Source organism: Sturnira hondurensis, unplaced genomic scaffold, assembly GCF_014824575.4.
Source record: "Sturnira hondurensis isolate 20B ecotype Veracruz unplaced genomic scaffold, ASM1482457v3 Scaffold0018728, whole genome shotgun sequence".
Classification (NCBI taxonomy): Eukaryota; Metazoa; Chordata; class Mammalia; order Chiroptera; family Phyllostomidae; genus Sturnira; species Sturnira hondurensis.
This window is the reverse complement of record NW_028091359.1, coordinates 7,613,231-7,629,442: the sequence shown is the minus strand read 5'-3', so window position 1 is coordinate 7,629,442 and position 16,212 is coordinate 7,613,231. Positions and strand designations below refer to the sequence as shown.

The window sequence follows — 16,212 nt, the reverse complement described above, 5'->3', positions numbered from 1 at the left end:
GCCTGCCGGCCACAGCAGCCTGGGGGGAGGCATGGGTGGAGCTTGGGCTCAGAGCCCGAGCCTGGGCTTGGGGCTGGACGCACCTCGGTTTGAATCTAACCTCTGTCAGTGTGAACCGGGTGACCGCCACATCTCCATCCTAAGGCCCCTTCATGTGAAAAAATAACCGTAATCCTCATGGGGCCTGTCCAGGTAGGGATCAGAACGAGAATGTGGATGCTCCGTGGATAGACCAGCCCGATACTGGGCAGCCATCATCGCCCTCCCCATGGTGGTCACTGTGGGCCCCGTTCTCACGCTCGCGTCCTGTGAGCCTTCCGCACGTGTTGCACCCCATGTGCACCCAGCCTGCGGGCCCAGGAAACAGGAACCACGGTCTCCATGGCCTGCAGAGCTCCTAGGTCAGCTGTGGGCGAGCGCCCTGTACATCGTTGTGCGGTCTAGCTCCCCCAACAAGAAAAACCTAAAATCTCTCCAGTCCAAAGCCTTTGCTGATATGGAGGTGAGAGGGGAGACAGGAAAGCTGAAATCTAGTTCGGGAGGGAGGGGGCGGAGGGGGAGCGGGGTGTGAAAATTCTGCAGGGACCAACTGCCAGGATGAGAGGGAGGCTGGAGAGCTGGGTAGTGATGAGAGGGCCCAGGCCCTTTTGTTCCTTTTCAGAGACAAAATCACCCTGCTCCACCCACCCTGCTGGTCAGGGTGTCAGGGTGTCAGGACTGCCCTTTGGGTGTCAGGGTGTCATGTTGTGACTGCAGCATTCACCAGGCTGGCACGCAGTGGCCCAGCCTCACTCAGGGATGCTGTCACAGGCCCTCGTGGTGACCCATGAGAAGCCAGCCCTGCTCTCCGATGAAGAGACCAAGGGTCAGCGTGCGTGAGGGATTCCCGCAGGATCTGAAACGAAAGCACTGGCGTTCCCACTCAGGTTTGCCCAAGCCCAGAGCCCAGACACCGTTCCCTTCCCCACGCAGCTGTAAACTCCAGGGACTGAGCCGCAGCCCTCGGACCCTCCGTCACTGAGTCACAGTCTCAACAATTGCACCTGGGGCAATGAGAAGAACACGCTTATCACTAAGCAATAAAATTGTCTTGGGAACTTCTGCTGTATGACAGGTTACCTCAAATCATGATCGTATAAAACAACAGCTAATATATTTCGCTTGTGATTTTGTGGGTCAGGAATTTGGGGAGTGCTCAGCTGGACAGTTGGGTGGGGTTTTTTAAGATTTTATTTATTTATTTATTTATTTATTTATTTATTTATAGAGAGAGGGCAAGGGAAGGAGAAAGAGATGGAGAGAAACACTGATTAGTTGCCTCTTGAACACACCCTGACTTGGGGCAGAACCCACAACCCAGGCATGTGCCCTGATCAGGAATCGAACCAGTGAACTTTTGCTTTCCTGGACGATACACGACCCACTGAGCCACACCAGTCAGGGCTCCGCTGGGTGGTCCTTGCTGGGGTTTCTAGTGCAGGTGCAGTCAGAACATTGGCTGGGGCTGCCGTCATCCACAGGCTCTGCTGGGCCGGACGTCCAAGACAGCTGGAACCCAAGGCTGGCAGCTGGTTCTGACGGTTGGCTGGTCGCTCAGCGGGTCTGCCAACCAGAGCACCCGAGAGCAGCCCCCGAAGCAGTGTTCTCAGCCCGAGGTGATTTGCCCCCACCCAGGAACACGTTTGTGTATTAACAACTGGTGGGTAGAGGCAGGGGTGCTACCGAACACCCACACTGCCCACGACGGCCCCGCCCCACAAAGAACTGTCCAGCCCCACATGAGGTGGGGCCCAGTCCGAGAGCCCTTTTCCCAGGCATGGCCATCTCAGGGCGTCGAACTTCTTACCTGGGGGCTGGCTTCCCCCAAGGGAGTTCTCAAGAGAGCCAGGAGGCAACTGCATCTCCTTTTATGACCCAGCCTCAGAAGTCACACCGCATCATTTCGGTGTACGCTGCTGGCTGAAGCAGTCACAAACCTCCGTGGACTCAAGGGGAGAAGACGTGCGTGGACCCCACCTCCCAACAGGGGAGTGACAGGAAATTTGTGGTCACTTTCTAACCGCTGTAGAATGCATTGGCACTCGGCACAGTGGAAAGCACACAGGACCATAGAACCCCTGGGGGGTGGACGGTCACCTGCTTGTCCCGCTGGGAGCCGGCCAAGTGGATGCCGAGTCCCTAGACCAGCTCACAGGGGCAGCTGCTGTGATCCTTCAAGCGCCGCTAGGGTTTCTCTGGGCTGGTAGGAAACTGAGATGAGCGTTCCCACTGGACGGTCCTTCCACTCTCCCTCCCTTTCCCTCCTGTTAAACCACCGTCTAGTCCTCTACCTGGGCTCCCACGCACACCTGTGCCCTCACCTGTCTCTGAGCCCTAAGCATGCCATTCCAAGTCCTTTTATTACTGGCTTGGGCAGGGAGATGTGCCGTTAGTGATTTGCTTCTCCCCAAGACATTTCTCCCTAATTGCTAGTCATGGGATGATAATTAGCAACTGTTAATTCCTGATAATTAACAAGCTAATGCTTAGAGGTAATGGCACCCGGGTAATCATCTTAAAGCTGCCAGACTTCCACGTCTGGTTCCCGAGCCCCAGAGGGTAACCCTGCGTTTCAGCATCTCTAGCCCAGGCGTTAGCGGGGACCCTGCACAAGAGGGCAGCAGTTGGAGAATGGACCACTCTCGTCTTTACTTCTGTTCTCTACTTTGGATATAAAAATAATCCATGTTTTTTAGAAGCTTTGTTGAGCACAGGAACGTGATAAAGAAAATCGAATATCCATAACTTTATTACCTGGCAACACCCACCATTCCACATTTTGGTTCACTTCTTCCCAGCCTGTGGATTTTTTTTCACAGTTGAATTCTTGGTAGACGTGGTCTCACATCCAGCTTTACTCATGTAACATTATGGGACAAGCATCTCTTCAGGGTAGCGGCTCATAAAAAGCATCCGCCTTCCCCATCAGAAAAGTCGAATGAACCTTGTGGATGGAGGACAGGCTTCATGGAAGAAGAGACGGTCGTGTATGAGCAAGGACTTGGACAAAAGCCTGAGGGTGTGGGAACCGGGACCTCCCCCCAGACCAGTGTCTCCTGCAGGACCCTCATGACTGCTGCCGCTGCCAGAAGACATCGGGTGTGCACATAGACAGTGACATCAGACGACAGGCAGAAAGGCAATGAACTACGATGCAAGTTCATTGTTTTCAGAATGGGGCGGGACAGGTAATTTCCATCTGCTGCCTCGTTATCTTCCATGCAGCACAGGGGGGAAAAGCATTGAATCAGCGTTCAGAAAAATTACCAGTTCACACTTCGGTCCCTCCAGGGGCCTGGCTGGGTGACCCCCCCCTCCAGGGGCCTGGCTGGGCAGCCTCAGGTACCCCTCCCCTCTGGACCTTGGATTTCCTACATGTGGTTTGAAAGAAACATCAGTCCTTCTCCCTACAGGGTGTTTTCAGAATCAGAAATGCCGAGTCAGAAAGCATCTCCTGAAGACTACATGGGAGGGTCAGCTGGGGGCTGCCAAGAGTGAGCCCGGTAGGATCAGCCAATGGCCCTTAGGTAACGTGGTCCTTTACAAAGACCATCTTCCAAGTATTGTATCACATACGTTTCTAGATGCCCTAGTGGCCCAGTTGGATACATCTCGTCACCCCAACACTCCAGAAGGGTCTATTTCCTCACTAGGGAGACGGTGCAGCCAGTGGGGGTAGCTGTAAGGTCCTGATGGTGCTATTTATTTGTAGATAAGTACGATTTCATGATGGAAGCACAACTAGTCTTGTGTCATGAGTGGGATTGTTATTTCTGCTCTGTGAGGAGCCCATGAGTTTGTCACCTCCTCTGGAAGGGGACTCCCCCTCTTCCCACGCCCACTCCCGCTCAGGCTCTGCTGTCACAGAGTTCCACAGGTCAGGCCAGCCTTGGCCTCTTCTTCCGCTTCTCGTGTTTGTAGATTCGGATCCGGTCTGCTCTCCACCTTCATCTTTGTGATGAAGACCCAGATCCGTTCTTTGTCTCGCTGCCAAGCTTATCATTGAAATGGGCTGTTCAGCTGCGGCCGGCACCGGCTGTTGTATCTCAAAAGCCCTGATCCATCTGCCTTAAAAGGACAGGGGCTTATTTGCCCATCGGGGCTTAAGAATAATTCCTTTCACCAGGACGATGCCTCAGATTTTTCAAAGCCCTGTCATCGCTGCCGTGACGTTTAATCTCCCGGCCGTTCTGGGGGGTGAGCAGGACAGGCCTGGTTGTTCTGGGCAGCCTTGTCCCCAGCGTGGCTGTCTCAGAGCAAGGCACGGTTGTGTGGACAGATATGTGGGGAAAGCCCTGGAATGCATGAGGTTTGGGGTCAGACTCGGTGCGCGGTGGGCGTAGATCTCCGAGGCCTTAACATCTGCATGTGCAATGGGACTCTTCAAGACCTACATGCAGCGCTTGTCAAGGCTTTTTTCACCAGAGTCTTTTTTGCTAGACTATTCCAAGGCAGTTTTGCTCTGTGGACCCCACTTTGGAAGACACTCATAGGGGTGGCATGGGAAATGTCTTGAGAATGAAGCAGGGTGAATTTCAAAGGTAGGGCCTCCACCCGCCAGCTGAGTGACCTTGGGTGAGTTTCTTAACTTCTCTGATCCTCAGTGGGCTCACCGGTGCAGGGAGGCAGTGGTAGAGTTGTGAGAACTAAAACAGAGGGTAAAGTGCTTAGCAGGTGCCTCACGGTCGTGGTAAACATTCAGTAGACTGTACTTTTATTATTCTCTTTCTCTGGGTTACCCCGGAGAAAAACAGGCCGCAGAAGGTTGATTTTCAGGTCTTACACAGGGATTTAGTGACCGGGTTGAGGATACGGCCCAGGTTTCCTGCCTCTCAAGGCTCTTTGCAGTTTGTGGGGCTCTGTTCTCATCCAGGCGTCTCATCCTTGTATTCTCCTCCCCTTCCCTCCAGCAACCGTCCCTGGGTTCTAATCACATCCTCTCTGGAAGATATGGGGGCCTTGGGAGCTTCAAATGTAAGTGAATGTACTTAGCCAACCATCAATGAAAACCTTAATTATCATTTCCCACGTCACTCCCCAACCCACCGATCCACGCAGCTGTCTCCAGGGTCCCTCCGGGCAGCTTGCTCTGCCCCCTCCCCACTGAGGTCCACCTGCCAGGTGTGTCCCGCCCCAGTGTGACCACCCTGATGCTGTTGTGTCCCCCTTTCCCAGCAGATGAATTCTGCGCACAGTGCCTCTGATGCCATTGCCTCCCCCGTGGCAGGGAGCAGGAGACTCCACACACAGTAGGTGCTCTGTGACATACCTGCAACCCAGTTGGGAGCCTAGCTGACCAGCTCTGCCCCCGACCCTACTGGGTGGAGAGGGACTTGGCTAGGTGGGGAGGGCTGGCTGGTTTGCATTTCATTTTTCCTTCTTTGTCAAAGCTGCTTCAGGAAGGAGTGGCTCGGGTTAACCCCGGGTGCTCTGGGCCTGGCGGACAGGGTGCATCGGTTTCCACGGGCTCACACGAAGCTCCAGGAAGCCTTCCCATTGTATAGGTCAGTCAGCCCTCCATGGTCAGCCGATAGGGCAGGGCCAGTGCTGTGGACTCAGTGCCAGACGTCCCCCGCTTCCTGCAAAGAGCACCCATTTACCTCCCCTGCCTGTCTCCCCTCCTGCAGCCAACTCAGACCCTGCAGATGAATACACTAAGACATGAGGCCATGCCCTGAGCAGGGTCCTGGGTCACCGCTGGGTGGCGTCCCTCCCCACCACAGGTGCTGCGTGCCTGACACTCGCGTGAACATTCACCCTGTTTCAGCATTTCTGGCTTTGCACTATTGCACAGGGTTCACGCTTGGCAACATCGAGAGCACGACTGGCTTAAGTAAGGCACGCTGAGTTGCCCAGGCCCACCCTCTCCTGGAGTTGGCTCTGCCTGACCCCTCGAGCCCCCCGGGGTGACCCTCTTCTGGGCTCTCATCACATCCTGGGCTTCCCTGTCACCTGTTTGGCCCAGTTCTTTGCAGACTTCAGCAGGTATACAACTCACCTGGATCCCGTTGCAATGCGGATTCTGATCAACAAAGTTGGGAGAGCTGAAGCATCCACATTTCTAACAAGCTCCCAGGGGACACGACTGGTCCGTGGTTCACACTTTGAGTAGCAAAGTCCGGTTCCTCTCAACTTGGGCTGCACATTAGAATCACTGGGGACACTTGAAAAACACTGTGGCCCTCATCTGAGCCCAGCTGCACCAGGATCTCTCGGAGCGGCACCCAGGCAGTGGGGATGGCTGGGCAAACCCTGGGTAACTCCACATGGCAGCCAGTGGTCAGAACTCTGAGCTGGGCTCTGGGCTCCATGGGGGTCACCATCCCTCGGCCTTACCCCTCAGGGCTCCCCAGCTCCCAGCCCAGTGCCTGGCCCTGGCAGGTGTCAGCAAGCAGGCTTGAAGAGACTCTTAGCTCCTCCCTGGCTGTTTCAGAGCTGGCTCCTGCCAAGGCAAGAGTCAGACAGCCTCTGATTAGGTGGGTTTAGAAAGTCCATTGAGCTCGGACTGTGTGGTGTGGCTTCTTCACTTCTGTTGACCTAGAACTGCACCTGATCGCAGCGCTTCCCAAGAAGACACCTTCCCAGGAAGCCTTCTCACCCTCTGCCTCTTCCCAAGGCTGCTGCCCCATCCCCTCCTGGTTGCTGCAGCTCTCTGCCAGGGTGCATTTGACCCTCAGAGTCCTTCTCAGCACCCAGAAGCCCCCGGGCAGAGCTTACTCCTCCAGCCCTCCTCCCCGCTTCAGAGCTCTTGGGCAGATCTCTAGCACAGCCTCCCGGAAGCTGCATTTTAACTGCTTTGTGGGACCCTCTGTCCTTTTAGGTGGGAAGCCTTCAAGGGTGAGGATGGTGTCCTGTTCAGTGTTTGTCTTTTCATCTCCCATGTTGGGCACAGTGGACTGCTGGGTGGATGGATGGATAGCATTACCCAGCAAGGGGGATTCCCACAGAGGACAAGCTGGCCCCTTGCAGGAGCCTGGCAAGAAAGCTGTGAGTTCCTGGCAGGAAGAAGAAGAGGGTGCACCTCGGCCCAGCGGCCTGACCTCCAGAGAGCTGGCCTATTGCTCTTGACTCATCAGTTTAGCCAGGGGGAGTTCACCTTAGTTACCTCCCCCGCCTGGGGCCCCTCACCTTGACATCCTCAAAGGTACAGCCGCTACTTGTTCCCACCCCCAGAGCTCGCCCCCTGCTGGCAGGACCAGGTCTGTGGGCCCCCACTCAGCCTTCGAGAAGATGAGCGCCTGCGGGAGGAAGGCCCTGACCCTGCTGAGCAGCGTCTTCGCAGTGTGTGGCCTGGGCCTCCTGGGCATCGCTGTCAGCACCGACTACTGGCTGTACCTGGAGGAGGGCGTGGTCCTGCCGCAGAACCAGAGCACGGAGATCAAGATGTCCCTGCACTCGGGCCTGTGGCGTGTCTGCTTTCTCGCAGGTAAGGGCACCCAGGGTGTAGACAACTCTGCCCCGGGGGGAGGAGCAGCCCCACCCCCGGGAAACTGCCCAGGAGCCCCTCCCCCACCCTTGGGGGAGGTGCCGTACGGTTTACTAGACAATCCTCCGGAAGCCGAGGCAGTGTCCCCTGCAGCAACCGGGACTCGTCCCAAACTCGAGTCCTGATGTGTAGCGTCCATTTGAGCAAGCGCTCTCATCGCCGGGGACCTGGGTCTCCCCACCTGAAAGGAGTGCGTAACCACGCCTTGCCCACACTCCACCTCCAGGCTGAGGGAGGCTGACACCGCACGGGGCTCAACGCGCCTCCCATGCCTGAACCCCCTGCTTCATTGATCTCCAGGCCTCCCCACAGCCCCGCAAGGCAGGACTGTTGGTGCGTCCACCTTACGAATGAGGCAGTGGGCTTGAGGGAGGGGAAGGACGTCTCCCTGACTCAGTAACACTGGTTCTCAGGATGGGCGAGGCCTGGCAGCCTCTGCGTCTGTGTGCAGGGGATGGCGGGCGGCCTCCCAGGTGCAGGTCGTTCCCACTGTGCAAGGGGGGCAGGTCCGTGTGCCGCCCCCACCAGCGCTGGTTCTTCTAGAGGCCACTGCTGGAAGCCTCGGAGCCACACTATCGTCCTTTGTCCCACCGTCAAGGCCGGAACCAGCCTGCACAAAAAGAGCTTCTCTGTCTCCATAGCCCGAGATGGGCCACAAATTTGGGCTGACTGGAATCACCCCAGGGTGGTCACTGGGCACTGCTTGGAGGTCCCTGTAACCTATGGGTGCCCTGGGCAGAGGGGCAGAGGGGTCCTCCCAGCTGCGTGGTAGGGTGTGGGGTTGGTGCCCACATGTGTGTGTATATGTGTCACCCTGGTGAGCAGTGCCGCCCACCGACTGCCATTACACATGTATTTGACTCTGTCTTAAAGAGTCGCTGCAAGGACAGAGTTGGAATGCAGTGGAAACCAGCAACAGCACACGGATTCTTTTATGTTAGACATTGTTTCCTTTCTAACAAGTTTTCTAGTTGGGGAAGCCACCGCCGTGCCCTGTCTGCATCTCAAGACTATGACCAGCCTCCTGGGAACGGCCCTCCCAGGGAGGCTGTTGGGAGGTTTCCTCCTTTCCTCTCCAGTCACGGTCATCCCTCCCATCTCTGCCTCATCTTCCCCACCCTCCCCCAGGCACCTCCAGATTGGGCCTGGCCTCCAGCTTCTGCCTGGGTGGTCTCACAGGTGGCATCCGCAGCCCCACCTCCCCCACCCCCACCACCCTGATGGACTGCAGACATGCCAGAGACCCCAACTTCGGTCTTTGGTCACTAAAGCTCCTTTTACCTCTTCTTTTTCCCTTTCTTTTCTTTTTTAATTTTATTCTTCCATTGCAGTTTGCATTCAATATTATTTTGCATTAGTTTCAGGTGTACGGCACAGTGGTTAGACAGTCATATACTTTAGACAGTGATCCCCCGTATTTCCAGTGCCCACCTGATGCCCACCAGCATTTGACAGGGGGGACACCTCAAGGCCTGGCCTGCTGGTGACTTGCGTCTGTTTTGGGAACTGACCTCACCCCTCACTGCCTGGGACTATGTGGCATCATCGGGCAGAGTTGGAAGTCACCAGGATCGGGCTTCTGAAGTGGTTGACAAGGCTTTGGGGGTTCTGCTCCGTGACGCCCACACCAGGGAATCTAAGCCCACTGTGCACTGAGTCTGTCCCTGAGCAGCAAGACGGCCACATCGTGTTACTCAGCCTGAGTTTGCAGTCTGGCCACTTCTCACGCGCCTCTCGGAGCTCGGGTTCAGGAAGGGCATGCTGTGAAGGATGGGACCGCCCAGGGTCTGGAGCTCGTCCAGGCATGAATACACCCAGGATCAAAGATCCTAGAAGCATTTGGAAATACAACTTGAATAACTTCAAGTCCACCTTTTCTGGAAGGACCCAGAAAGGTAAACGATTCTTGTCTTTGTAGGCGAGGAGCGGGGACGCTGCTTCACCATAGAATATGTGATGCCGATGAACACCCAGCTGACATCCGAGTCCACGGTCAACGTCCTGAGTAGGTGCCTCAGATGCTCCACGCTGGGCCACTGGCTCCGCAGAGCAGAGCAGGGCAGAGGGAAGAGGCAGGGCGACCAGCTCGGTTCCCAAGAGCTGATGTCCTTGGGCTCAGCTGGCTGTGCTGGCCTGAGCTCCCCAGAACTTGCTCTGTCCATTACTTATCCCAAGATGGTGACAGATTGCTGGAATGTCCCAGCCTTGTGACCCAGGCAAATGAGAGGGCACCCATACCCAGCATCTTAGTCTGCTTGGGCTACTAGAACAAAACACCACACACCAGGTAGCTCATAAACAGCAGAAATGTCCTTCCCTTATTCAGGAAACTAGGAGTCCAAGATCAAGGCTCTAGCATGGTCACATTCTGGTGAGGGCTGTCTTCTGATTCATAGCGGGTGCCCTCGTGCTCTGTCCTGTACAGTGGAAGGGTGAGGGAGCTCCCTGGGGTCTCGTTTATAAGGGCACTAATCCCGAGCAGGAGGGCTCCACCCTCCTGACCTTAACAACTCCCAAAGTCCCCGCCTCTGATCCTATCACAATGGGGAGTAGGTTTCAACATACGAATTTGGGAGGGGGGATGGGGACAAAAACATTCCAACCGAAGTGCTCAGAGAACTGAATCAAGCCCCTCTGGCCCCCAGCAAGATTGACCGTGGCCTTGGCCTCACCAGAGCTGGTTCTGACCCCTAAAAAGTGGAAAGTGAGCTTTCCATGCAATTCTGACTGAGTTAGCACAGACTCCACAGGCTAAGGGCGAAGGGACAAAGGCTCTGGGAGCACTGGGAGGTCCCAGGCCAGCCAAGGAGGGGACGGAGCCTGGGGAGTTTGTGCACAGCGCGGCGTGGGGACCAACTGGCAGTCTCCGCCAGGAGCACCCGGCTCAGGAGGGTGAGGCCAGTGGAGGCTGACGGTGTCCTCTTGTTCCCTCAATTAGAAATGATTCGCTCAGCCACACCCTTCCCCCTGGTCAGTCTCTTCTTCATGTTCATTGGCTTCATCCTGAGCAACATCGGACACATCCGTCCTCACCGGACAATACTGGCCTTTGTCTCTGGCATCTTCTTCATCCTCTCAGGTAAGTCTGTGGTTTTCGTGCACTCTGGACTTTCGACACCCGAGCAGCCATGCTCTGGGCAGTCCTGGCTGTGGCTGTGGGTCCGCCCCCAGCGCCAGACCAGCTGAGTGAGTGACCCAGGCACCTGCAGTGTCCTCAGCCCACCCTCAGCGTGGTGCTGTTTCCACCCAGGCCAGGAGGTGGGGACCCAGGGTGAAGCTCCTCCTCCTCCTGCTATGAACCTGACCTTAGTCAAGGCTGTACAGTAGCTGGGTGGCACCTGAGATTTTTCAGCAGTTGGATCAGAAACCTCAGGTCAAACTGGGCCGAACGCAGTGGTTCGACAAGAGCAGGGGCCGGGGTCCACGGGACCAGCAGTGACACAGACGTGAGTTAAGTGCCCAGGAAGTCTGGAGTCACATTGATTTTCCTTGAACATTCATCCTTCAAGATGCCCTGGTTTAATCATGTGAAAGGAATTAAACCTGAACAGCTCAAAACAGGGTAATTAATTGTGTGCTGATTCAATTACAGTCACTCATTGACGGGACCAGTGCCTGAGGCTGTCATTTATTTGCACAATGGCAGTGGGACTCTGGACCCCCACGGGACCCCCCACCCCCACCCCGACTGAAAGGTTACCAGAATCAGGACAAACTCTCCTTACGTCTCTTGCCTGATGACCTCCTCAGGTCACACCCAGTGGTGGGGCGGAGGGGGGGGCAGCTGCTGCACAAACCAGGAGCCACTGGTCTCCGCAGCAATGTTACCCACTGCGGCCGGAGAGACGGGGGAGACAATTTTCTTCCTCAGTTTAGCAAAAGCCCCCTGCTAGCTCAGTGGTTCTCACCATCATTCACATCAGCGTTCACATCAGCGTCATCGGGGGATCTGTAAGATACTACAGTGCCAGGGCCCCAGCCCTGAGGTGACTCAGAACATCCAGGGAAGGGGGCGGGCATCTGCATCTGACAGGTGAGTCCAGAGAGCACAGGGGTGAGAGCCACCAGCTCAAGAGGAGTCTGGCTGAGAGCTTTTTTTTTCATTGACTATATTGNCACGCAGTGGTTCGACAAGAGCAGGGGCCGGGGTCCACGGGACCAGCAGTGACACAGACGTGAGTTAAGTGCCCAGGAAGTCTGGAGTCACATTGATTTTCCTTGAACATTCATCCTTCAAGATGCCCTGGTTTAATCATGTGAAAGGAATTAAACCTGAACAGCTCAAAACAGGGTAATTAATTGTGTGCTGATTCAATTACAGTCACTCATTGACGGGACCAGTGCCTGAGGCTGTCATTTATTTGCACAATGGCAGTGGGACTCTGGACCCCCACGGGACCCCCCACCCCCACCCCGACTGAAAGGTTACCAGAATCAGGACAAACTCTCCTTACCTCTCTTGCCTGATGACCTCCTCAGGCCACACCCAGTGGTCGGGTGGAGGGTGGGGGGCTGCTGCACAAACCAGGAGCTGCTGGTCTCCGCAGCAATGTTACCCACTGCGGCCGGAGAGACGGGGGACACAGTTTTCTTCCTCAGTTTAGCAAAAGCCCCCTGCTAGCTCAGTGGTTCTCACCATCGTTCACATCAGTGTCACCGGGGGATCTGTAAGATACTACAGTGCCAGGGCCCCAGCCCTGGGGTGACTCAGAACATCCAGGGGAGGGGGGAGGGCATCTGCATCTGACAGGTGAGTCCAGAGAGCACAGGGGTGAGAGCCACCAGCTCAAGAGGAGTCTGGCTGAGAGCTTTTTTTTTTCATTGACTATATTGGGGTATCATTGGTTAATGAAATTATGCAGGTTTCAGGGGTGCAATTCCACAATACATCATCTGCATGTAGTATTGTGTATTCACCACCCCAAAAATGCACAAATGAAATAGAGGCAGGGAGCTTTCTTACCTGCACATGCATGCTTTCCAGAAGGTCATGGTCTAAACAGGGTCCTCAGGAGGCCAGCTCCTCCTCTCCCTGGACCCCAGAATGAGTGCCCTGTCCTGGGCTTCCTTCCTGAACCCCGAGGGGAGGCGGGTGTCCCACCAGCAAACTCCAGGGCCTCCTCTCTGAGCCCCGCTGCCCGCCCCCCAGGCCTCTCTCTCGTGGTCGGCCTGGTGCTCTACATCTCCAGCATCAACGACGAGATGCTCAACCGCACCAAGGATGCAGAGACCTACTTCAGCTACAAGTATGGCTGGTCGTTTGCCTTCGCCGCCATCTCCTTCCTTTTAACAGAGGTAACTCTTCCAAAAGGCTGGGTGGGGAGCAGGGCACGCCCAGGCCCAGCCAGAGGAGGAAGGCAGGCTACGCACACCCTGGACCCACCACTCCACCACCCTTTGTCCCCAGAATATGTCATGGTTTACCTGCTTGTGGCTGCTCCGGCCAGGATGGCCCAGGGCCCTACTCCTGTCCCCACCCCCAGTGGCTCTCATCACTGTGTCCCCCTGCGGGGAGCAAGGCCAGGCCCCCAGCATGAGCCTCCTCTGCTCCCTCCTCTCCACAGAGTGCGGGGGTGATGTCCGTGTACCTGTTCATGAAGAGGTACACCGCCGAGGACATGTACAGGCCTCACCCCGGCTTCTACCGTCCACGGCTGAGCAACTGCTCTGATTACTCAGGCCAGTTCCTCCACCCAGATGCTTGGGTCCGGGGCCGCAGCCCCTCCGACATCTCCAGCGACGCCTCCCTGCAGATGAACAGCAACTACCCAGCCTTGCTCAAGTGCCCTGACTATGACCAGATGTCGTCTTCCCCCTGCTGAGCCTCACCACCTGCCTCCTGGGACTGGACAGCCAGGCAGCTTCTCCAGAGCTCCCCTGCTGGCCTGTGAGCCCCCAAGCTTAGCTGTTGTCAAGTGACCAAGATGTTTCCCTGCTTCCCCCGCCCCCACCCACCCAGTATCTCTAACTGCCCCATGGTAGTGTCAGGAGTCTGGAGCCAGTGGGCAAGCAGATTGGCTGAGAGAGAGCATGGGTGCAGCCCCACCTTTTGAGTGCCAATCACACCAGCCACCCCCTGCTTTCCTGGAACAGGTGGGTGTTGCAGCCATGTACTGGTCCCTGCACACCCAGCTTCATGGCTCAGGCCAAGGCCAGCTCTGAGATGCCAAGCTCCTTACACAGGCCCAGTGGGACTTGTGTGCTTGCCAACTGGCTTGGCCCTCACATTCACGATCTGGACCATGAACCGAAAGGTGACTCTGATAAAGAGGTCTGGCTGGTTCAGAATTATCAAGCAGTTTTCCTTGTGAAATCTTTTATTCTTTCTGCCACCCACCTCCCTCCATACAATACCCCCCACTCTGTGCTCTCCACCCTCTGCTCAGCCCCCCAGACTGTGAATCCCTCCCCTTCTCCCTCATGAACTCAATTGCCCTAGGGAACTAAGGAGACTCTGAGGCTGCTGATGAAGTCACAAAGAGGTGTTAATGGCTGATGATGTCTTAATCTGTATGGCCCCTTCCTAACATTTAACAGGGGTCTTTAATGCCTTAACCCAAAGAAGTGACTCTGATAATAAGAATTTCATAATTTTCCTGGCCTGAGTTCATACTCCCAGGCACTGTTTCAGGCTCCGGGGATATTGTCCCTCCTCACGTGGGCCGTATGTCCAGTCCAAGACCCTCAGACCCAAACACGTAGACAGATGTCTGTACCACCTAAGCAGAAGGCAGTGTTCAGAGAGGCTGCGTGGGACCCGGAGCTGGACTTGCCGACACCTGGTACATTTTGGATCTAAACAAGCCAGGCTGGGAATGACCTGGCTGCTCTCCCGAGGATGCCCGTGAACATGGGAGAGGGTTGCCAATTTAATCCTAACATAGGGCCACATCTGCCTCCTGGGTGTGGTACATATGTAGGCAAACAGATGTCCCCAGAAGGTGAGGAAGCCTGATGCCCATTTTCCTGGTAGGAAACCTGAGCTGGAAGGTGTGGAGCACCTTCTGCCAAGTCCACGGGGCAGAAAACGGTGGCAGGACCTTGACAGAACCCAACGCCCCTCAGTTCTCCAGGGGTCTCAGCCTCTGCAGTTTCGGACTTGAGGTTCTGACCAGCAAAACAACGACGGGCTCTCTGCTGTATTTTTGCTCTGCCTGCTTTTCTCTCTTTCTCTTTAAGATAGTGTTAGGTTCTGTGTGCACAAAGCCACGGTGGGCCCCTGGTGGGCTCTGGAAAGTTGTACAGAAAAGCGCAAGTGACATGTGAGGCCTTCCAAAGGACAGTTTTGTGGGGTTGGCGGTTTTTTTGTGTCTGTGTGGTTTTTTGTGGGTTGTTGTTTTTTGTTTTTTGTTTTTAGCTTGGCTGCCATAACAGAATGCCCCAGACTGGGTGGCTTCAACAACAGACATTTATTTCTCACAGTGCTGGCAGCCAGGAGTCCAAGATCAAGGTGTCAGGAGATTGGGTTTCTTTGGAGGCCCTTCCTTGGCTTGCTGATGGCCATCTTCTACACCATGTCCTCACGTGGTCTTTTCTCTGCACGCGTGCACGCCCCTGGTGTCCAAATTCCCTGTTTGTGAGGACACCAGCCTGAATTCCAATGATTCGGCTTCACGTGGAAAGCTCCAGATTGCCCTCACTTTTCAACCCTTGCTTATAAACCAGTAGCAACTGTAAGACCCCAACACTCCCTCGCTGGCACCTGCGATGGCTGTTTTAGTCTTTGGTTACCGTGTACGGAACGACCTGGCAACCGCGTCCTCCCGCCGCAGAGGAATCGGTGAGTGTACTTGGAGACAGACGAGTAGGCAGCTTTTCCAAACTCACAGGTGTGTGGATACGCTCTACCCCCATTTTTGTCAGTGTAACTAGGCCGTAGGATGCACGTTTCTCTCCGTAAAGCGCTCCGGTCCTGTCACCACGCCGCCCCGTCCTCACGCACAGGGGAAGCCGGAGGCTGACCCCGGACTAGGCGGGCGATTGCTGTGACGTCACCAGGGTGCGCCCATCCCGGCCTGGGAGCTGAGCTGCCAAACTGCAATCATCCCAGTTTCCTTTCCAGCTGGACATCGGTTTCAGAGCTGGACCCTGTTTGCCACCCCTCCACAATCAAAAGATTTTAATCAAACATTAAAGTATATAGAGTCAACTCAGAAATCATGAATTACGGCCCCTTCCCCAATGTACTTTCTGATCACTTTTGTTTCCTTGAGCACTTAAAAAAATACATTGATGAGCGCTTTTATTTTTTTTCTCTCAAAAAATGGGAGGGGGGCACTCATACACCAAAATCTGAGGAATTTTGCAAGACAAATACTTGGGGTTACCAGTCATGGGACGTTGGCTCCCTCCCACCTGGAAATCACCACCCTCCGTCTTGCCTCCCCTGAGTCCAGATGCCTCGGCCCCCAGCACCACAAGATAGTCTCCAAAGGCGTGGGCTGCGGTCAGGGCTCTGGGCAGAGTTGAGGGGAGGAGTCACTGGCGAATCTGCACAGTGACGATCCAGAGGAACACGTGGGCAGAGTCCCCTCCTTAATGTTTGGGTAGCTTGTGTGTTAGGGGCTAACCAATGGAATGTGTATCTATAAGAACGAGATTTATTTTACGGAACTGGCCCATCTGATGATGCAAGCTCAACAAGTTCAAAACCTGATGGGGGACATCAGCAGAGGGTAGACTCGGGG

The 16,212-nt window shown here is 55.4% G+C and overlaps 1 protein-coding gene across 1 annotated transcript in view; it reads left to right on the top strand.

The window, feature by feature from the left end:
- The window catches only part of CACNG5 (calcium voltage-gated channel auxiliary subunit gamma 5), a 31,638-nt gene extending 16,784 nt beyond the window's left edge, over positions 1-14,854 (top strand). The window contains exons 2-6 of the mRNA XM_037070232.1: positions 7,213-7,465; positions 9,444-9,530; positions 10,464-10,604; positions 12,675-12,820; positions 13,090-14,854. Of these exons, the coding sequence (XP_036926127.1) occupies positions 7,270-7,465; positions 9,444-9,530; positions 10,464-10,604; positions 12,675-12,820; positions 13,090-13,347 (828 nt within the window). The 5' untranslated portion in view covers positions 7,213-7,269 and the 3' untranslated portion in view covers positions 13,348-14,854. The remainder of the gene's footprint in view (positions 1-7,212; positions 7,466-9,443; positions 9,531-10,463; positions 10,605-12,674; positions 12,821-13,089) is intronic.
- Positions 14,855-16,212: the final 1,358 nt, after the last annotated feature.